The 22,729-nt window shown below is 42.6% G+C and overlaps 1 protein-coding gene across 1 annotated transcript in view; it reads right to left on the reverse strand.

Moving 5' to 3' along the window:
- The window catches only part of LOC108530051 (astrotactin-2-like), a 562,148-nt gene that overhangs the window by 417,028 nt on the left and 122,391 nt on the right, over positions 1 to 22,729 (reverse strand). The window contains exon 2 of the mRNA XM_017872710.1: positions 18,460 to 18,647. Within this exon, the coding sequence (XP_017728199.1) occupies positions 18,460 to 18,645 (186 nt within the window). The 5' untranslated portion in view covers positions 18,646 to 18,647. The remainder of the gene's footprint in view (positions 1 to 18,459; positions 18,648 to 22,729) is intronic.

A 22,729-nucleotide genomic window follows, 5' to 3' on the forward strand; every position in this document is an offset into this window, starting at 1 on the left:
CCTGTTACCCAGTTCCAAAGTTGCTTCCACATTTTCAGGTATCTTTTCAGCAACTACTCACTCTACTGGTACCAATTTACTGTATTAGTCCTTTTTCATGTCACTGATAAAGACATACCTGAGACTGGGAAGAAAAGGAGGTTTAATTTGACTTACAGTTCCACATGACTGGGAACGTCTCTTAATCACGGTGGAGGGCAAAAGGCACTTCCCATAGGGCAGTGGCAAGAGAAAAGGAGGAAGAAGCAAAAGCAGAAACCCAATAAACCCACCAGATCTTGTGAGACTTACTCACTATCATGAGAATAGCATGAGAAAGATCAACCCCCATGATTCAATTACCTCCCCTTGGGTGCCTCCCACGACATGTGGGAATTCTGGAAGATACAATTCAAGTTGAGATTTGGGTAGGAACACAGCCAAACCATATCAGGGCTCAAGTCTGAGCTCCACCCATTCTAGTAGAAGAGTTTTTCCCTCCTGAGCCTCAGTTTTCTCACAGGTAAAGGTTAGTTAACAACAGCCTCCTCACTGGAGTGCTGTAGTGGACAAGGGAAGAGCATGTGAAGTATTTAGTTCTATTCTCTGCACATAAAAAATACTCAGAATGTTATTATTAATAACAAAGTTTTACCGATGTACAAACAGCAGCAGCCAAAAAGATGGGGCCATGCACATGAGCACACAGAAGCAGAACAGGAGAGCTCAGGTGTCCATTTTCATTGCCCATTCCTCCGTGCCTCCTGCTTTAATATGTACCTTTCACTTGGTGTTAAAGGATGAAAAACGCATTTGCTTAAAATCCATCTGCTTTCTATAACTTCCAGAGACCAAAATCTGCACAAGCAGCAGTTCTTTGTGGCTCCTAATTAATTCCTAAACAAAGACTGCTCTGGCAGCAGCCCAGTTTATGAAACCAATTGACCTCCTGGTGCAGAAATGATGACATAGATGTTGTTGCTACGTCACAACCTCATTTTCCACTTTGCATCACTTGGTCAGGGCTAACATATCTCCACCTTCTGAGGAGTAGAAGATAGTCCCCTGGGAGGCTCTGAGACCCTAATTGTTATCTCCCATGGCTATGGGCCTTTCTCCACTCAGGCGCTCCCAACAAAAGTCTAGGGTAGAGGCCTGGTGCAGTGGCTCATGCCTGTAATCCCAGCACTTTGGGAGGCCGAGGCAGGCGGATCATGAAGTCAGGAGATCGAGACCATCCTGGCTAACATGGTGAAACCCCGTCTCTACTAAAAATACAAAAACTTAGCTGGGTATGGTGGCATGTGCATGTAATCCCAGCTGCTCAGGAGGCTGAGGCAGGAGAATCGCCTAAATCCGGGAGGCGGAGGTTGCAGTGAGCCGAGATCGCACTACTGCACTCCAGCCTGAGCAACAGAGTGAGACTCTGTCTCAGGGAAAAAAAAAAAAAAAAGTCTGGGTTGGAACAGGCCAGTAAACATCACCTGTCTTTGGTTAATCTGAGGGCTTCCCAAGCTAAGGAATCTCTAATCTGTAGGGTTCTTGGGAGGCTACCAGTAATAATAATCACGGTTGCCATGAACCCAGCGTCTATTATGTGCCAGGCACTCTCCTGTGCATTGTGGCTGTTTTATATCATTTCATTCAATACAATCTTTTAAGATATGAGTTAGCATATTAATTTTAAATTTAAAGTCAAGAAAACAGAATATTGGAGATATGAAGAAAGGTTTCACGACACTGGAATTGCCATGGCACTCATATAGGTAAGGCACCAAGAACTTCATTCAAGTTATCTCATCAAGGCCTCACTCCAACACTGTAAAGTTCTGACAGGTTAGACAACTATTTCCAGGTAGTACAAGGAGTAGGCCAAGAAATGGTCTTCATAAGGTATGGGCCTTTCCTCTGAGTCAGTTGTTCTTCCAATCTCATTGGTCTTAATCAATACGCTAATGAAGGCAGCATGGGCTCAAGACAGAATCTAGGTCTTGGATGGTTGTGTGACCTTGAGCAATCTCAAGCTTTTCATCCAGAAAATGAGTATATTCTTACACATTGCATCTGTGAATAATCATTAACCACCAAAGTTCTTTGTCATTGTAGATCAAAGATTGCGTTTCCTCTATTCTCCAATATCAAGTTCTTCATTTCCATCAGAAACCTCACCATATGCACCTTTAGCATCCATTTTTTCTATCAACAGTGTTTTCAAAGCAACCTAGGCTTTTCCAACATGCACTTCAAAACTCTTTGTGGCCTCTACTCATTACTCAATTCCAAAGCCACTTTCACAGTTTTAGGAAATTTTTTACAGAAACACCTTACTTCACAGTACCAAAATCTATATTAGTCTGCCCACACTGCCATCACAGAATACTAAAGACTGGATGGCCTCAACAACAGAAGTTTATTTTCTTACAGTTTTGGAGGCCGGAAGTCTAACATCAAGGCACCAGCAGGGTTGATTTCTGGTGCGGCCTCTGCTCCTGGCTTGCAGATGGACACTGTCTTGTCCTGTCTTCCCATGGCCCTTTCTCTGCTGTGGGTGTGCTTTCACTGATGTTTCTTATCTCTCTCTCTCTCTTTTTTTTTTTTTTTTTTTGAGACGGAGTCTTACTCCCAGACTGGAGTGCAGTGGTGCAATCTTGGCTCACTGCAACCTCTGCCTCCCAGATTCAAGGTATTCTCCTGCCTCAGCCTCCCAAGTAGCTGGGATTACAGGCATGTGCTGCCATGCCTGACTAATTTTTGTATTTTTAGTAGAGACAGGGTTTTGCCAAGTTGACCAAGTTGACCAAACTCTTAGCCTCAAGCAATCCACCTGTGTTAGCCTCCCAAAGTTGATGTCTCTTCTCTTAAAGACACAAGTCCTATTGGATTAGGAACTCACTCTTACATCCCCAAATAATCTTAATTACCTCCTTAAAGGCCATATCTCCTGATACAGTCACATGAGCTTCAACATACAAATTTGCAGGGGAACACAATTCAGTCCATAATACCTGCCATTCTGAATGAAAACACCTGCTTAATATATTGTCAGGAGATTTTAATGAAATTTTAAATGGGATCATGTTCTATTAATGTTAGTTGGTCAAGAGCATTTGAGCTTCAAGAACAGCTACAATTTATTGAGAAATTTCTATTTATCAGGCACCAAGTCCGTACTTAACATGGATGCTTCTATGCCTCACGATGATTTTATTTGAGAAGGTATTACTGTTGACACTGCTTTACATTTGAGGAAACCAAGGCTCAGGAGAAGGTAAGTAGCTAGCCCAAGATTACACAGTTATCAAAAGTCTGGGAGATCCCATCCAACAGACTCTCCCATACCAGGCTGTTGCAATCATTCTTATTGCCTAGACCTGCCCTGCAAGTGGGAATCCTTCACCTGGGAACATCTGCTATCAGAGGAGAGAGGAACTGCCCCTTATCTCCCCCCAGACAGCCTCTGGTGACTTTATGCACCATCTAAACAAAGCCTCTGGCACAGTCACCAACATATTTCACTCCCTATTAAGGAAAGCCGAGACACGGCAGGTCTCTGGACACTTCATTAGGGAAACATCAGGACCACATAAGGACTGTAATAAAACTGGAACCGAAGAGGGTGTCCATGGGGAAAGCCCAGAGCTGTTTGTGCTTGTGCCCCTGCAGAAATTTAGAGGAGGAAGGGAGGGCTGAGGGCACAGAGAGACAAGGGTGGGGGAGAGGGGGTTGAGATAGGGCTGCCATGGGAAAGCAAGAGCTTTGCTGCCGATGGAGCAAACACAGGATGTAGATCCCAGCTCAGTCTCTCCCTAGCTGTGTGGTCTTGGGCAAGGCCATTTCACTTGATGTATCACAATGATTCAATCCATAAGATGGAGATATCAATGCTTGCTGGGTGGGATTTTGTGAGAATTAAATAATAATTTTACAAATTAGCATGCTAAGACTGTGACTTTCCCACTAACGGTCTCAATGAACTGTAGGTGGACATGAGGCAATCTGGCTGCAGCATCTGTCACCCCGTTGACCTCCAGGGTTGATTCAGGTGATCTGTCTGGCGAGGCAGGTGTCCTCTTCCCCCTCACTGCTCTATGTGTGTCCCTCCCAAGGCTGCATGCTCCGTTGAAGAGGATGGCCGTCCCCAATAGAGGAGGTCAAGGGCATACAGTAGCTGCACTCCCCTGCTAGAACCTCCAAACAAGCTTTCAGTGAGCTGTAAATTTATGATTCTCCACCTTTGTAGATTCCCCAAAACCTCTAACTAGTGTTCAGATCAGGCATACGTAGGGTACGTAGGAAACCATCTTTTAAACAAACACACAAGAGAATTCTTTTTGTTGTTGGTAGTGGTCGTAAAGAGATATATTAACATGTAAAAAACTGTGCATATTTAATGTATATAACTCAGTGAAATGGAACCTTGGTACCCTGTTAGTAGGAATGTACATTGGTACAGCCATTATGGAAAACAGTAGAGAAATTCCCCAAAAAATTAAAAATGGAACTACCATATGATCCAGCAATTTCACCCTAAGTCATTCTTAGGTAGGAAGAAGATCCTGCTCCACACCTAGCGAAATATCAACAGTAAACAGGGGAAAATATATCGGGCAATTTTTAGACCTCCTAGTGATAGGGGTAATGCAAGGACTTTAGAATCAAGACACTTGGTTACCAATATTATGTTGCTTATGCAGGATGAAATATACATTATCTATGGATTTTAGTCTCCTTCTGGGTGATATGGGTAAACTACCCTAAATAACTGTTTCAAGAAATAAGTAAAATAATGCATATAACGTTCCCTGCATATTCCCCACCATATAGTCGGTGCTCAGTATTATTTCTCTGATAGATTCATTTTCACCTAAGCTCTTGCAAATAACTTGTATTAATCCCTCAACTGTGGAAACCATAGACACAAAAAAAATTTCTCCCTCAATTCCAACCTCACATTTTGTTTAATCAAGCAATTTACAGGGGGTAAAAATAATTAGTGGTTTTAAATGCTTTAATACAAGCAGGCGCTGCAATCATGATAAATCATCTCTGACATATGCCCAGCTCCTCCAAGTGACAGATGACAAACAAAAGCAGGACAAGGTCCTCCGTCACAGGCAGAATCATCGAATTAATGGAAGAATTATTGCTTCTGAAATCCACTCCAGTCCTATTGAGGAGAACGTTCCAATTTATCAAAGCCAAATGAACATTAATTGCAGCAGTCTGGTAAGTTTTCCAGCTGCTATGACCTTCATTGAATTTTAATCCAAAACAGATAAGATTTCCTTCCACACAAGAGGAAACAACACAATTAGCTCAAAAATGACAGCTAGATTATGAAGCAGGCACACACAAACAACACACACACATTCGCACTCATGCACACTCCCAGTGAAAATATTGATTCTACTTGACTTAAAATTCAGCACAAAGGAAGTAAGCGGAGACAAAGGTAAATAAATACAATCACCACATCTGCATAACCCCTTCCCCCTCTTCATTCAGGAGAGAAAATTCGGAGGCGGAAGCCAAGATGGAGAAGGTGGCAGGCAGTAATGGAGACAGAATTTCTGTTAACTGCTGTAATTAATGTTATGTCTCATCAGGGAGAGATTAGGAAAAAACAGAGAAGGAAGGAAGAAAAAACAAGTGTTATTTTGCTATTAAAGACGCCCTTGAGCTGAGAACATTAGCAGCAGAAGTTTGAATTGGGTAATTGTTTGACCGGATCGGTGGATTTGCAGACAGGATTACCACAGTGAAGTGAAATGTAGTTGCACTGAACCTACAGTGTGAGCGGCTCCCTCCGCATGGAGCAAGGGGCCTTCTGCTGGGTGCAGTTTAGAGCCTGACACACGCACACTGCCCTGAGATGTAGATGGGAAGGCCAGCTCTCTCATTAACCTGTTGTAAGACATCGTGAGTCACTCTTTGAGACCTAAAAGCTTTGTTTTTGTATTTATTTTCACTCTATTAAAGGGGTTGAACTGGAGTTTTAAAATGCTTTTGTTTTGAGAATTAAATCAGAAATTTCTGTTTTCATCAATTCTAAATATCTGTGGCAAGAAAGAACTGGCTGCCTTCTTCCAAGGTCCAGGGTCAGGCTAGACTCAATATCTCATAGTCTCATAATTGGATGATTATGGAGATGAGCTCCTAAAAAGCCCTTATCCATCCTTGCCCCCTACAAGAAAGAAAATATTATAGAGCAGATGGAGCAGAGAGCTCATTTGGAATTAGAAATGTATGTTTAATTCTGGGCTCAGACACTGGCTATGTGATCTTAGTAGAGAGTTGTCTTAACCTTCTAGACCTTGGTTTTATTATTTGTGAAAAGGGAACAACAAAAACAGCAATATCAATAGTATCATTAATACAACATTTGTATAGAGTTTGCATATTTACCAACTTTTAACTGTAGAAACTATTACTTTCACCATTTTACAGTTGAGAAGACAGAGGCACAGAGTAGTTAAGTAACTTAACCAATGTCACACTACAAGTTATGTAGTGAGACCAGGATTCCAATCCAGGCAGTTTTGTCCCAGAGTCAACATTCTTGTTTTGGGTTTCAGCCTTTTTATTTTGAAAGAATCACAGACTCACAGGAAGTTGCAAATTTAGTAGAGCACTCTTGTGTACTCTTAACTCAGCTTCCCCTAATGTCGACATTTTTCAGAACTATAATAAAATAATCAAAACCAGGACATTAACCATGATTCAATACTATTAACCAAACCACAGACCCTATACAAGTTTCACAAATGATGCCTCTTCCAGCATATGGTAGCTCTTGGTTTTCCTTGGCTTGGGCTACCTAATGCTCATTTCTCCCTCCATCTTCATACCATCTTCCCCTATGCCTTCTCTTCCGTGCGTCTCTCATAAGGACTAATTTTTTTTTTTTTTTTTTTTTTCACTAATGTCCTTGTTTTTCCACTAATGTTTTTGTTTTGGTCCAGCATCCCACATTGCATTTAGTTGTCATGTCTCTCTAATTTCCTCCAATTTGTGACAATTACTGCTTTCCTTGTTGATGTTTTTGTTGTTGTTTATGATCTTAACACCTTTGACCATTGCTTGTGAATTATTTTGTAGAATGTCCATCATTGGGTTTGTCAACATTTTTTCATGATTAGAATGGTTATACAGTGTTGGCAAGGAAACCCCACAGAAATGACATTGTCCTTATCAGTGCATTATTTCAGTGGATTCGTAACGTCCATGTAACTGATGAGTGAGGATGTTCATTTTGATGACTTGGTTAAGGTGGTGTGGTCAGTTGGATAGGGGGTCCCAGAAAGATATGCCCACATCCTAATCCCTGGAGCTTGTGAATGTTACCTTCTTTGGAAAAAAGGGTCTTTGCTGATGTAATTAAGTAAAAAATCTTATGTATAACAATCTGAGTTATCAAGGTGAACCCTAAATCCAGTGACATGCATCCTAATGAGACACACATGGAAGAAATGACACAGGAGAATGTAGTATGGAGGCGGATGTCAAAATTAGCATTCCATAGCCCAAGCACAGGAAAACCAAGAGCTACCATAAGCTGGAAGGGGCAAGACAGGATTCTCCCTTCAAGTCCCAGGGAGAATGTGGCCCTGCCAACACTATGATTTCAGACTTCTGGCCTCCAAAACTGTGACAGAATAAATTACTGTTGTCTTAAGCTTCTTAAATTGTGGTAATTTGTCACGGCAGCCTTAGGAAGCAAATACAAGTGGTATCGGCCAGATTTCTCCACTGTAAAGTCACTATTTTCCTTTTGTAATTAATAAATGTCTTGGGGAGGATACTTTGAGACTCTGCAAATACCCTATTTCTTCTCAAAATTTCACCATTAATTTTAGTACACATCGGTGGATCTTGTCAGTAGTAATTATTACAGTGGTGATTGCCTAATGGTGATTTTCTGTTTCCCTCTTTCCTTCTACATTTATTAATTGGAATTCTGCTGTAAGAAAGAGCAATCTTTTCTACCCCATTTATGTATTTAGTCAATTATTTATATCAGTATTTTAAAGTCAATATTCTTAATAACTCCTCAACATATCTCAAAGGATGTTTGTGAAGGCCAAGAATGATAACAGAATAGGAAGAATATTTTTAGAGGCCAAAGGAAAAGAAAGGGACCTTCTCTGGGCACGCTGCTGATCCTTCATGAGTCTTTTATCACTTATTTCTCCCCTCAGTCCCATGAATGTGCATCTCTCACCTCATTTACAGCTCAGGAGAAAGTGAGATTCAGAAAGGTTCAGTAATGTGCCGAAGGACACACAGCAGTAAGGGAAAGAATCACAATTAAAGTCCTCATCTGTCTTGTCTCCAAAACCACGTGATTCCCACCAAATCAAGCTGTCTTCTGAAGACTGGGAAGGAGGGAGACGGGGGGTTAATTGAAGGGAGAGGCAGAAGTTCCAATATATCCAAATCGAAGCTCACTTTCCATTTTTACTGTGGGTTTATTTGGGGCATATGAGAAAGGGAGTAAACAGCATGAACCTCACTGCAAATGTGCACACAGCATTCATTCTGTGTTACTGTTAAAACACCACACAAAAGCCCCAGGTTCTTGAAGGGGAGGAAAATGTGGAACAGGAGGCCGGGGCAGAGGAAGTTGGGAATGGTCACCAAGGGGACACACGCCCTGACTCTCATGCCAACCTATCCACCCCTCCCCATTTTGCTTCCCTGCAGTCTCTGGATCTCCCGTCTCCTTCCCTTCTCCCAGAATCCCTGTTGCAATCCAGTCCACCCTGCCCCGCCATAGCCTCTTCTCAGATCCACAGTGCTGGGTGCCCCTGCCTCCAGCCCTCTCATCTCTGCCGGATGCTGTCTGGGCCTGACTGCCTCCTTAGCCTGGAATCACCCTGATTGCCCACCCTTCACTCCATCCACCTCACTACCCCAATCCCGGCCCCTTCTTGAGGTTGAGTTCCATCTGCTCCTCTCACTTGCTCTCTGTCTCTCTCTTTTCCTATTCCCTTCTCTCTGTATCACTTCCTCCATGCTTTTTATTCTCTGTTTCCTTTTCCCTATCTCTGCTTTTATTGCTAAATCCCTTTCTGTCTGTTCTTGCCAATTTTCCTTTATTTTTCTAAGTCTCTCCCATCCTTGGCGCCCCCTTCTCTCAGTTTCTTCTTTATTTCTCTCCATCTCTGGTAATTTCAATATACCTAGTATAGAATAGTTTCTCAATCAATATGGGTTGGATGTTTCTGTCTGTATTTTCTTCTGCTTCCCTCTGTCCATATTATGTATACACAACTATAGCTATAGCTATACACACTCTTATTCTGCATTCTGCTTTGGCCAGGAGGTTCAGTGGAACTGCCTTCAGGCCCTTTGCCTGAGCTGCCTCTTGCCATCTCCAGGATACCCTTGTCAAACTTTTCCATCTGGGCTTGATCATTGGCCCACACTAATGGGACAGGGATGAAGAACATCCATTCTCCAGCTTCATTTTCCCCATCTGTAACATGAAGGTGGGGTATATTCCATTGCTGTGGCAATTGCTTGCATGTGCATCCCCTGTAAAAGAAGTGCACACCCCTGCCATTGGCTCTGGGCTTGGCCATGTGATGTGCTTTGGCCGATAGAATGTGAGAGAACCCACATCTGAGCATCAGTTGCAAGAGGCATCCTAGATTTTTGCCAGCTTTCTTGCTCATTCCCTCTGCCATGAAAACCAAATGTTTCAAACTGGGGCTCCCCTTCAGCCAAAGTACCAGAAGGAGAAGACAAGCAGAGCTGAGTCTGCAGTGACTGCAGCTGCTGATGTGTAAGGTGCATGAGAAATAAAGCATTGTGTGGCCAAGGCACTGAGATTTAAAGTGGTTTGTTTGCAGAATAAACAAGCAAGAGCTGACTAGCCTGGAAGAATTGGATTCTGTGAGGTCTAAGGTGTTTTCAGCTCCAAGATACCATTGTATTTCATACTTCTATTTTTTTTTTTTTTTTGAAATTCTTGCTAAATGCTTTTATGTGCATTAAGTTTGATGTTACAATTTTAATTTTATTTCTATTTTGCAAATGATCACAGAAGAAACTCAGAGAGGTGAGATGGCTAGCCTGCATTTCTATAGCTGGTATGTGGTAGTCTAAGCTTGAAACCAGGCCTCCTGAAGCCAAATTCCATGCTCATTCTACTTCGCTATGGTGCATCTCTAAATGTTGTGAAAAATAAGCATTTCCTACATTTCCTACACACAAAAGCTATGGCTTATTTTCCTACTTTGCCCACAGGCCTAGCTAGAGACCCTGAAGGCTTTTAGTGAAACCATGTTGTTGAAGCAAGTCAAGACCAAGTCACAAGGTTCATGTGACTTAAAATTTTAAAGTATTTTTAAAGTCTATACTTACAATATTAAAATTTCTGCTTTCTGTAAAAAAAAAAACAAAAGAAAGAAAGAAACATGAATGATACTCGTGGGGTATGGCCCACTTATATAAAAAAGTTCTTGGGATATTTATGTTACCAAACTTCATCATACCTTGACAATTGATATAAGCCTGGTATCTTCATTTTTAGATGGGTGCAGTGAGGCTAAGAAGGGGACGTGACTTGCATGAGATCATGGAGCATATCAGTGGCACAGCAGAGACACATAACTATTTGTGCTGCGTGTATTACATGGTTTTTCCACTACTAGATGTGTGCCATCCTCACATTTTAAATAATCCCTCTCAGGATCTGTTTTCCCTATTACTCTGCCTTTTCTCTGAAAAGCATTTGGGAGTCACAATCTGTAACAGCTTGACTTCTCCTATCCTAGTTGTCCAGACTGACCTTCAATAATATTACTTATAAATAACATGATGACAGTATTAGGTTGGTGCAAAAGTAACTGTGGTTTTTGCCTTTGAAAGTAATAGTATTTCTTCTCAAAGTTTCACTATTAATTTTAGTATACAGCGGTGGATCTTGTCAGTAGTGGTATTACTTTCAAAGGCAAAAACTACAGTTACTTTTGCACCAACCTGAATATTTATTGTTATCAGTTGAATTGGGTCCTCCAAAAGCAATATGTTAGGCTCCTAATCCTCAGTACCTCAGAATGCATCCTTATTTGAACACAGGGTATTTATAAAGGTAATCAATTTATAAGTGAGGTTGTTAGGGTGAGACCCAGTTACGGTGCAGTGGCATGATCTTGGCTCACTGCAACCTCCATCTCCCAGGCTCAGGCAATCCTCCCACCTCAGTCTCATGAGTAGCTAGGACCACAGGCTTACACCACCAAGCCCAACTAATTTTTTGTATTTTTGCTATAGATGGGGTTTCGCCATGTGGCCCAGGCTGGTCTCAAACTCCTGAGCTCATGCGATGCACCCACCTTGGCCTTTCAAAGCGGTGGGATTACAGGCTTGAGCCACCGCACCTGGCCTCTGGTGTCCTTATAAAAGGGGGAGAATTGGGGCATAGAGACAGATATCACATGGGCAGAATGCCATGTGAAGATGGAGTTCTGCTGCCACAGGCCAAGGCACTATCAGAACCTAGAAGGAAAGCCTGGAGCAGATCTTTCCCTGGTGCCTTCAAAGGGTGCATGGTCTTGCACATATCTTGATTTTAAACTTCCGGCCTCGAGGATTGTGAGATAATAAATGTCTGTCGTTTAAGCCACTCAGTTTGTGGTACTTTGTTATTGCAGCCTAGGAAGCTAATGCACTTATAAGTAGCAGAGTAATGACATTTGTAGAACCAGGGCTATGTGTCAGGCTCCAGCATATGTGCTTTCTATCTATCATCTCAGATGATTCTCATAACAGCCCCTCTTTAGATAGGTAATTCCATCAGAGAAAATACACGCTCCAATCCCACTACTACTAAGTCAGTTATGGAGCCGCAATGTGAACCTCAGAACACACAGAGTCACAGGTCTTACAAGTTAGTTATATTCCCTGTGCTTATTTTCTCAACAGTGGAACAGGAGTAATAATAATATCTATTGAGATTTCTGTAATAATTTAATGAGTTAAATATATGTCAAGTACGATCACATTAAGCACTGTAAAAGTGCTTGTTAGCATTATTATTTTAAGATCTTTCAATGTCTTGATTACTCAGTTATTATTTCCACTCAGTTACCGTTTCTCTTAACATATGGCCCCAAAAATAAACACAATATTTCAGTTCTTACCCAGTACCTCTAGAATTATTTGTTCAGAAACCTAGTCTTTTATTAATTCAACTTAAAATATAAGACCATTTTTAACAATGAGATCCCATAGTTGGCTCAATCTGAGCTGGTGGCTGATTTTGTAAAAAGCATTTTTTTCTCTTTTTTTTTTTCTAGCAGATAGAATTTTCCTTGCTAGATTTAATAGGCAGGTAAACCATAACATGATTGAATGATTAAATCAATGAATGAAGGAATATGCTATGAATGAAAAAATGCCCTGGTTGGAACAATGATATAAAGCCACCTTTTACAGAAAACTTTAAAAAGTATTATCCCAGTATCACACCGATCCTCTAAACAAAGCTACTGAATAAGAATGATAATAACAATGTCTTAGATTTGTGTGACATTTTATAATCCTCAAAGTATTATTCTATGTTATTATATCACAGAGTCATCGATCATCTAAATTGGAGGCTACTATAATAGTCATCTAATTTAACAATTATTCCTCTCTAAACCCCAGCAACTTTACTTGCATAAACTCAGGGAGAAGAAACTCACAACTTCTTGATTCAGCCTAGTCCACTGATGGATAGCTCAGACACTTTGAAAGGTTTGTCCTGTCATGCAAGAGAATGTTGGCTCCTTGGAATCCTCCCTCATTGGAGGCCAGCAGTACAAATCCATGGCATTTTCTTTGGGATGATCCTTTTGAGAAAAACATGCCCTCAAAATTCTTTTCTTCTTCTACATCAAACCAAACATTTCTTTTCATCCCCTTTCTCCATTTTGTCACCAAAAAGACGAAAGGGAGAAAACAAAAGTGTGAAGATGAAACATATTGGTCTGAAACAGTTTCTATCTAGCAACTCTTGTGGAAATCTTTAAAACAAGACACATCACATTAAAATGAAATTATATTTCTCACTGTTAAAAAGGGGGAGAGGAGGAAAGAGTAGAATTATATGACCAACCCTTTGAACCACAAGTGATAACTATTTTTATTGAAAGCAACTTTGATCTATGCAAAAGTGAAATATATCTTGAAATGCCAATGTGACAATGGCAATGGCAACAAAAAGCAAAATGAAAAAAACAACTAAATGCAAAAAAGAAATAAGAAGTTGTGATCACATCTGCTACGACTTATTGCATTTCTTCATGCCTGCGTGAAGCAGGTAAAGTCTTCCCACTTTCTAAATAAGAATACCAACACTAGGCTGGGCGCGGTGGCTCAAGCCTGTAAAATCCTAAGCCCAACATTTGGGAAGCCGAGACGGGTGGGGATAACCGAAGTCAGGAAGTTTCCCCGAGACCCCCATCCCTATGGCCTAACAACGGTGAAACCCCGCCCTCTTACCTAAAAAATAAAACCAAAAAAACCTAGCCGGGCCCGAGGTGGCCCGGCGCCCTGTTTTAGTACCCAGCTACTCGGGAAGGCTTGAGGCCAAGGAGAATGGTGTGAAACCTGGGAAAGGCCGGAAAGCTTTTGCCCCAGTGAGCTTGAGATCCCTTGCCAACTGCCAACCTCCAGCCCCTGGGCGACAAGCGAGAACCCCTCTGTCTTCAAAAAAAAAAAAAAAAAAAAAAAAGAATTACCAACCACTAAAAGAAACCTCTTTTGTTCGTGATAAACAATGTAAAGTGCACTCCAGGATTCAAGCCATGGTTTTCCTCTGACTTTGCACCTGTAACCAAATCACTCGGCCTCCTTTGGGTTTCTTTTCTCCTATCTATAAAATGCTGGCATGAGCAACTCCTCTCCCTAACTGACAAGTTTCCAATTTCTATCAAATGTTTTGTGTACCTGGAGTGAATACTCTATAAATAACAGACATGATGACCCTCACTATAGCTAACATTTTAAAAACAGCTACTGCTTTTTGAGCACTTACTGAATGGCGACTGCGCCATACAGAACTGTGCCCAAGCACACAGACTTTCAATTCCAACCAGAGTTGGAATCTCAGCTTCTTCAACACTTATTGGTGATGTGGATGGCAAGATGCAAAAACCCCACTAACTCCCTAGCTCTCATCTGTAAGCGAGGGGCAACAACAGTACTTATCATATAGAAGCATTGGAATAATTAGATGAAATAATATAGGTGCTGCACTTTGTGCCTGGCATACAGAAAGTTCTGTGGTGGCAGTCAGTATTTTCATCGTGCAGGGCATTTGTGAGTGTGATCTCATTCCGTGCCTAGAAAAAAATCTCTAAGTATTGGGGAATATTATCCCAGTTTTACAAAAGATGAAGGTAACTTAGCTGAGGACATAAAGGTAGTGATAGAGACATTGTTCAACCCTGGAGTTGATTTCCAAGTCATAAACCCTCATAAAATACCCATGGATTCCACATAGGGTAGAGTCTTTATAAGAATTCACTTATGAAATCTTATCATTTAAATCAACAATGGATGCATAGAGAAGGAAAATGGTGGCTGTTATATAGATGAAGGGCATAGTTTCTGAAACCAGCGTATATAGAGTGAAAAATTGGTTTTGCCACTTAACCTTTGTGTGATCAATGTCACGTAGATAGGTCTTTATTAACATTTCCGATTCCTCATGTGAGGGATAGTATCCACCTTAAGGTTTGTTGTGAGGACTGAAAGTGATAATATGCAGAGAACAAAATTTGGAACACTGCCTGGCATATAATAAATACTCAAAATAAATGTCAGGTATTATGATTATTTATCTAGATCAGACAGCAAAATAGCAGCAAATATAAGACTAAAGCCAATATCTTTTTACTCTGAAATTAGAGTCCTTTAAACATTGTTTCAATGACATTATTAACAGCCATTTGTGACTATGCACTCAGTATGTGCCAGCCTGGATATTAGGCACCATTGTATGTTTTTTCCACTCTTTCTCCACTCTTTTCAATAATTTTTCTCCACTCTTTTCAATAATTCTGTGAGATTGGTATGATCAGTTTTGTTTCATAGATGAGGAAACTGAGGCTCAGAGGCATGAAGGGATGTGCCTAAGGTAAAATGACCAGGAAGCAGGAAGTAGAAGAGACTATATGCAGAGCCAGGTCTGCTGAATTCCATTGCTCTGCTTTTTTCTCTGCATCCTGCCACCTGCACAGCTGAGGAGCTGAGGAGCTGAGGAGGGCATGCTGAAGCTGGGGCAGAAGACAAATGGAGGTGACTGCTTACTCTCTCCTTCTGGACTGGGTTCAGAGTACCTCCTTGCTGCATCACCTTTTGGGATATTAATATTCAGATGATGCAACCTTTGGGACCAGGTAGATGCTCAACTATGGCCTTCACAAGCCTACAGAGCACAATGGCTCTACCCTAGGAGGCATGGATTATAGCAGGTTCCAGTGGCTGAATGGGAGCTGGTTTCCCTGCATGGGTGAGCAGGATATATGTGCTGACAAAAGGGAGTGAAGTGCATAGATCCTAGCCTCCAGACTTCTTTGAGATCTGACTAGAAGATTTGAATCTTCTCACAGACCACCTTGGATCTTCACCAAAGATGAAAACAATAGCGCATCCTGCAGGGTCAGGGCCATGATTTCATGAACAGCCAAACACAAGTTTGGAATCCTGGGGAAATCCTGGTCCCAGAAGTGCCTTTTTATTAGCCCAGGAGACTTAGGCAAATCAGTTAAACTCATGAATCTCAGATTTCTCAATTGTGCAATGGGGAGAGAGATCCCAGCCATCTTAAATATAAACACTCTTTTTCTTCTTGCTGAATTGTCTATGGCCAGAACGACCAGGGTAGAGTCTGAGCCACGGAGAGGTCTGACCTCCAGGCCAAGCCCTGTTGACTGACTGAGGGATCTTAGACAAGTCCTAGCCTGTCCCAGACCTCAGTATCCAACTACAGAATAAATGGGTATAATAAATCAGCACATCTCAAATTTTTCAACTGAAGTGCCCCTATTAACAAAAACAAATACCCTTAAGTGCCAAGCTCCTCTGATCTGAGGGCTTGTTGTGTCTACATAACTATTAGTACAATCCTTGTTTTATAAATGACAAAAACAAGAAAAAGGGCTCATACCCTAGTTCAGTGTCAGAGAGACACCTCAAGTCTGTGCTCCAAGTCTGTCCTTATGACTGTCTTCCTACCTCTAGAGAGAACAGTGTTCTTGGCATGCCCCACCTTTGAGAAGCGGAACACCTTGGGGTTCAGTGTCTCCAAGACATGACTCTGTTCCCTGAGGGGAGGGCAGGGACAGGAGAGATTTAGATTATGGAGCCCTGAATGGGGGAAGGAACTTTGGACACATGGTGGTAGCCTTGGGCCACTTTGGCTCATGGGTGGGGAGGGTCTGGAGTGTGCCAGCCTCCACGTTACCTACTCTGCCAGCCAAATCTTGAACTACAGGGAATTTCAGTGACATCTGGATCTTAGTGAGTTATTATTTCAAAGCTGAACTTACTGAGCAAAAGGGAAAGTTGAGGAAAACCTACCATCCTGGGAAGAAAGTCTGATTCAGTGAAACTAACGCTGGGCCTGGAGGCAAAAAAGACACATTGGAAGCTCATTTATAATTGAGATAATACTATCTAGGTTACTGGGTTACAAGAAGGATACACGTAAGTAAATGTGCTGAAACACAGAAAATCTTTAATGAACATTGGTCAAAACTGAGTCTCACTCTCAAATGTTAAAGGAAAAAGAGCATTCACGTCCCTCAGCCTCTTCCTAACATTCGGTGGTGTCCCACACCCCATGAGGAACTCAGCAAGCGCCCTGAGATGGTGCTTACAAATTTGCACCCCAAACTTAGCATGCAGGCACCCACTTGCTTGGTGTGAGGCTGCATCATTTGCTAAATATATATATGGAAAAAGTCTATCACACTCATTCCATGAATAACACAAAGGCCTTGATTTGTTCCTCCACGTGATGAGCATGCGTAAGGTCCAAAATTAACGTTGCTGTCTGGCTGGGGAGTGTATGTGTTTTTCCAAAAAGAGAAAACTTCTAAGATCTTACTCAACCCTAATCAGAGTGTTTAATGCACAGTGTTCATCGAAGAGAAACGAGGAAGAGACTAAAACTAAAGGTTTGCTCCATTGTAGAGTCTCAAAAAATACAGCTGATTGTTAAATTGAAGGAAGAAATGAGGGGTGAGAGGTAGCTCTGCTTTGCTGAGTGGCTTTATTCCAATCACTTCACCCTTCTGGGCCATACCCTCCTCATACGTATGCTGGAGATACCATTTCCTAACCTCGGGTTTCTGGCAGAGCCGTACTAAAGAAGAAAAGGAGAAGTAAATGTAAGAGTGGCTTTGAGGAATATAAAGCACCAGAAAGATGTCAAGTTTCTTCCTGAGTCCATTAGACCCTATGCTTCCTACATACTGCATTTATTTTCCGGTTTTGTTTTTCTATCTACCATGCAATGCCAATAAATATAGCTTTTTAAAGAAAGCATATAATATAAGCCTAGATACTTTTAGACTACCACTCAAGTGATTCCAGCCCTAGTGACCTTCTGGGTAGAGGCAGCAGACTCAGAGTTCTATATCATGGGGCCAACAGAGCTGGACAGCCACATCTTCTCTCTGCGACCATGTGGAGGGGATTCGCTGGACCTCATCCATTCTTGGCAAGAGCACAGTGAGATAATTTCCATAAATGTGTCCAGTACAGTGCTTAACAAACGGTAGATACTCAAGAAATTCTTGAATTGAGAGAAAACAGGGTAGATAGGACATAGTTCAGGCTTAGTAGCCAGATATGCTTGGATTTGAACACTCAAGAGTAGCTCCATTTTTCACTGGCTATGTGACCTTGGGTAAGTTTCTTTGTCCCTCTGCCACAGTATTAGCAACTATAAAGTGAGAGTTATGGAGGGGCTTCTGTGAACCACTGCAAGGGCTACCTCCAGGCCAGCTCCAAGGGTCACCATGCAGTTGTTGTAAGCGTTAAAACACCTGACACATCAAGGGCACTTCGGAAAAAGCAGCCCGTTCTGGTTTTATTCCAATTTTGCTTGTTCAGTCATTCTTGGAATGGCCAGTTGTATTCTGAAGCACCAAACCTCAGCCCTCAGCAAAGCAGGCCAAGCACGTGACAGATGTTAAACAGCTGTTCCCAGAGATGTCGGCCAAAAGGCTGAGGAGTTGGAGACCCTTTATTTTCTTCTCTGAAGCACAATTAGTTTGTCACAGCTGACAGATGATGGATGGGTATGCATCAGTCCAAGTGACACCACAGAATCTATTTGATTTTCTGTTTCTCATTCTAACCTCTTGAGCTTGGCTCTTTCCTTCCATCTGTGGACCATCCCCTGCCCCCTCCATCTCTCCACCCATTCCTCCCCAACGCAATCCCCGACCCCGAGCACATCCCCCCATCACTCACCATCACAGAAATGTGGAGGATGTGCATCTGCTCCTCAACAATCTCCGAGGGCTCCTGGAGAGTTGGGGCGGTGGCTTGGGCCAGCTGCCCGGAGCTGCTCATGGAGACGTGGAAGTACAAGGTGCCATTCTCCAGCCACTGCTGTCTCCAGTGCACCAGCGAGATGTCCGCCGCTGTGCCAGACATCTCTGCAAGACAAGACCCGAGGCACTGGGTGAGCTGTATGCCTGGCCTTGGTGCTCCAGGGAGGAAAAGAGCCCACATAATCAGCTCAGCAGGCATCCTTTTTTTTTTTTTTTTTGCCAGGATGTCTTTTCTCACATCAAGTCTATGAGCTAGGGATCATCACTTTCATTTATAGGTGGGTCAACTGTGACCAAGATTCACCTAAAGTAACAGAATAGTGGAAGCAGGGTTTGCACCCAGATCTATCTGAGGCCCTTTTTAATACATCACATGTGATTGGGTAATTCATTCTACTCTGATAGTAGAATAGATCAGATAAAAGTGCTTTCATTCTTTTGTGGCTATGGAACTAGAAGAAGATGAAGGAAAGAAATCCATGAAAGGAGTGGGAGTTGAGAGTATGGATTCTTTAGAAGTTGAGCTGGAAGTACTCATGGCCAAACCTCGGAGCCAGAAAGGCCCAAGACAGCATCAGCTCAGCTGAGGTAGCTCAGGGTCATCTTGCATGGGAAAGGAGCTTACCAAGAAGGTTGGCCTGAGCATGTCCCTCTTGCTTCCATGAGGGCAGCTCCATTTTTTTGTAAAGTATATACTGCACTCCCAAGCAAAGGAACGTTGGCACAAAAGTTTCTTTGGTTTAAAAATACCGGCATAGCTACTGCCCTATCCCTATGTTTTCATATAGCCGGCGGGGAGTGAGAACTTTCTAGTAAATTGTAAAATTCAATCTCCCAACTTGAAGTTTCTAATTCTTGTCTCTATGCTGGTTTTCCTTCTGTAAATAATTTAAAAATGAGTATCATTTGAATAGTATTTTTGTTCAATGTATCATACTTTTTTTTGGTAAAAGAGGGTCATGGCATAAGGTGCTGAAAGTGTCATTGCAAGGGGATTGTACAATTGTTCCACAGTCCCCTCGACTGAAGGGGTGTGTGCCTGCAAATGTCCTAGAAAGACAAGACCCATCAGTGTATCTCAAGCATTATTACAAGGGAAAGGTGGTGGAGTTCTTGGAGGATTATTAGGTCTGCACTGAAGGGAGATAAATGGGAGACAAACAGCCTTTATAGTGTCCATCAGTAGACAAGTAGCCTTAGTAGTGTTGGAGGCTTAGAACCTTGGCCCCTCCCCCCGAGACAGCTATGACCTTGAGGCAGTATTCCTACAGTCCCCAAAGACCTCAAGTGCATTCATTCACACACACACACAAACACACACACACACGAGGAGGACTGATGGGCAAGCTGAGTTATAGCCACTTATTCAATCAGCTCTCTCTATGTACCACTGCAGTGCTCATCATACCTGGTGACACAGAATGAAAAAGAATCATCTTGAAAAGAAGAGATGATACCACCAAATCACCTACTCATCACCCAGTTCTATTGAATTATTCTTATATCACCCATGCCCAACAGACTCTCCCTCCTCGAGGTTCACAATAAAAAATCCTTAGAAGAAGAGTGTTTAGCACTTAATAAGAATTAAAATATTAGCTATGAATTTTAAGTTAGGTATTGATTTGTCATCATCATCATCTTTGATAGGAACAGGATCTAATTCATCCTTCAGCTGCTCTGAAAAAAATAAAAAAGAAAAACCGTGAGCCATCCTTGACAGCTTGCTTTCTCTCCCACTCCTCATTCAGTTCATCAGGAAATCCTTCCAAAGCCATCCAACATTCAACCCTTTCCAGTCCCTCTACATCAGCCACATGGGACAAGGCATTATGCTCTCCTGCCTGGCTTACTACAAGGGCTTCTTAACTTGACTCTCTTCTTCCACCCTTGTCCATTCTATTCTCAACCAGAACTCAGAGGAATCCTGCCAAGCAAAAGTCATCTCATATCACTAAGCCCTCCATTTACAGTCTTTGCATGGCCTCCTACTCATTCCAAGTAAAAGACAAAGTGGTGAGAACATAGTAAGTTATTAGGCCAAGCAAACACATGCTTGGGCTTCCCTTGCAGCTGGAAGAGTTGAACAGGCCTTGAGATAATCACAAAGGTTTGTCAGTGCTTAGAGCACAGGCCCCAAAGGGCCCTGAGAACCCACTGTGGTTCTGGGGAGGGACTGGCTGGGTGATCAATTTGAGCAGTAGGTCTCCTCTCAGCACCTTCTCTTTATCCCAGGCTGGGGTGATCTGCTGCCCCACTGACCCCCTCCCAGCCTCAGCACCCGAGGCCTTGGCAGTAGCTTCCCTGGCAGACAGCCAGCTGGGCCAAGGCAAGGTGAAGACATTATGGTAAATGGTCTGGCTCATTTTTCTCTCAGTGCATCAAAGCCCAAAACCAGAGGTCCAGGGAACCCAGGGCTGAGAGCTGCACTAGAAATAGCAGTGTCTAATTCAGTAGTTCCACGTACTGCTGGCTAGGCAGGTGCTCCATGTGCTGAGTGTCCCTGGAAAGACACCAGAAGAAAGCCCCAAGGTAGGTTACATCTGGTTGACACAGCCTGCCATAGAGGAAGGTGGCATGAACAGACGGATGCTTGTGGAAATCTGAGCTCCTCACTCCTAGTGTTCTCTCCAACCTGTGCCTGAAAGCCCACTATTAAAGAGGCTTCCCCTTTCCATATTCAGATGAGAAAGCAGAAAGTCTCAGAAGGTTGGTGACTTAAGTTCACTGGTGAATTTGTACCTAGCTAAAACCAGTGGATTTCCAGTTCGTGCAATTTCTACTATGCCAGTTGCACTTACATCTCCTTTTTCTTCACTAAATTAGCCCATGAACCAAAACTAGATTGAGCTCTTTGTTTGCTACAGCGATGAGTGCACAGTCAGCAGACAGTAAACGTTAAATGATAATAACAGTGTGTGAAACACAGTAAATATTGAATCACAGAGAATAACTCCAGACTTACTTTATTACAAAGAAAAGAAACTGTTGTTGGAGAGGAGAGAGGAGGGGTATGAAATGTTAAAGGGAAAAATGCTTTAGAAGAAGCAGAAGGCCTCGATCATTCATTCACTCATTATTCATTTATTTATGCATTTGTTTATTTATTAAACATACTTATCAAACAACTACTCCATTCCAGGCAGCTCAGTAGCTCAGAAAATGGAGTTAAATGAGATATAGCTTTGCCTTCAGGGAGCTCATAATCATTTAGCAGTGGAAATTCTCCCCAGTCAAATGTCTCCTGGCTCATGTTACTGTCTACACACATGCACACTCTCCATTGACCATGGTCCAGGCAACTGTCTGTTATCGGGACTATCTTCCACCATCAACCCTTCATCACGCACTCCATCCCTGCAGGACTTACAACTGTTTCTCAAACAGGCCAGACTCCCACTTGTCTCAGGGCTTGAGTACTTTCTGCCCAACATTCCTAGTACTCTCCTCCCAGAACCTACGAGCTGGCTTCTTCTCAGTGTTTGTCTCTCAGTTCAAATGATACCTGCTCAGAGAAGCTGTGCCTGTTCGCTCTAGCTGAAGTAGTCCTCTTCACACACATCCAATCTTTATTATATTCCTTTTACAAAAACTTTCGATAGCGGTTATCATGATTAGAAATTCACGCCGGGCGTCATGGCTCATGCCTGTAATCTCAGCACTTTGGGAGACCAAGGCAGGCAGATCAATTGAAGCCAGGCTTGAGACCAGCCCGGCCAACACAGCAAAAGCCCATCTCTACTAAAAAAATATAAAAATTAAGCAGGCATGGTGGCATGTGCCTGTAATCCCAGCTACTCAGGGGGCAGAGGTCCAAGAATAGCTTGAATCCGGAAAGTGGAGGTTGCAGGGAGTCAAGATTGTGCCACTGCACTCCAGCCTGGGATACAGAGTAAGACCCTGTCTAGTGGCCAGGCGCGGTGGCTCAAGCCTGTAATCCCAGCACTTTGGGAGGCCAAGCGGATCACTAGGTCAGGAGATCAAGACCATCCTGGCTAAAACGGTGAAACCCCGTCTCTACTAAAAAATATAAAAAACTAGCCGGGCGAGGTGGCGGGCGCCTGTAGTCCCAGCTACTCGGGAGGCTGAGGCAGGAGAATGGCGTGAACCCGGGAGGCAGGAGCTTGCAGTGAGCTGAGATCCACTGCACTCCAGCCTGGGTGACAGAGCGAGACTCCGTCTCAAAA

The sequence above is a fragment of the Rhinopithecus bieti genome, unplaced genomic scaffold, assembly GCF_001698545.2.
Source record: "Rhinopithecus bieti isolate Rb0 unplaced genomic scaffold, ASM169854v2 scaffold_7605, whole genome shotgun sequence".
NCBI lineage: Eukaryota > Metazoa > Chordata > Mammalia > Primates > Cercopithecidae > Rhinopithecus > Rhinopithecus bieti.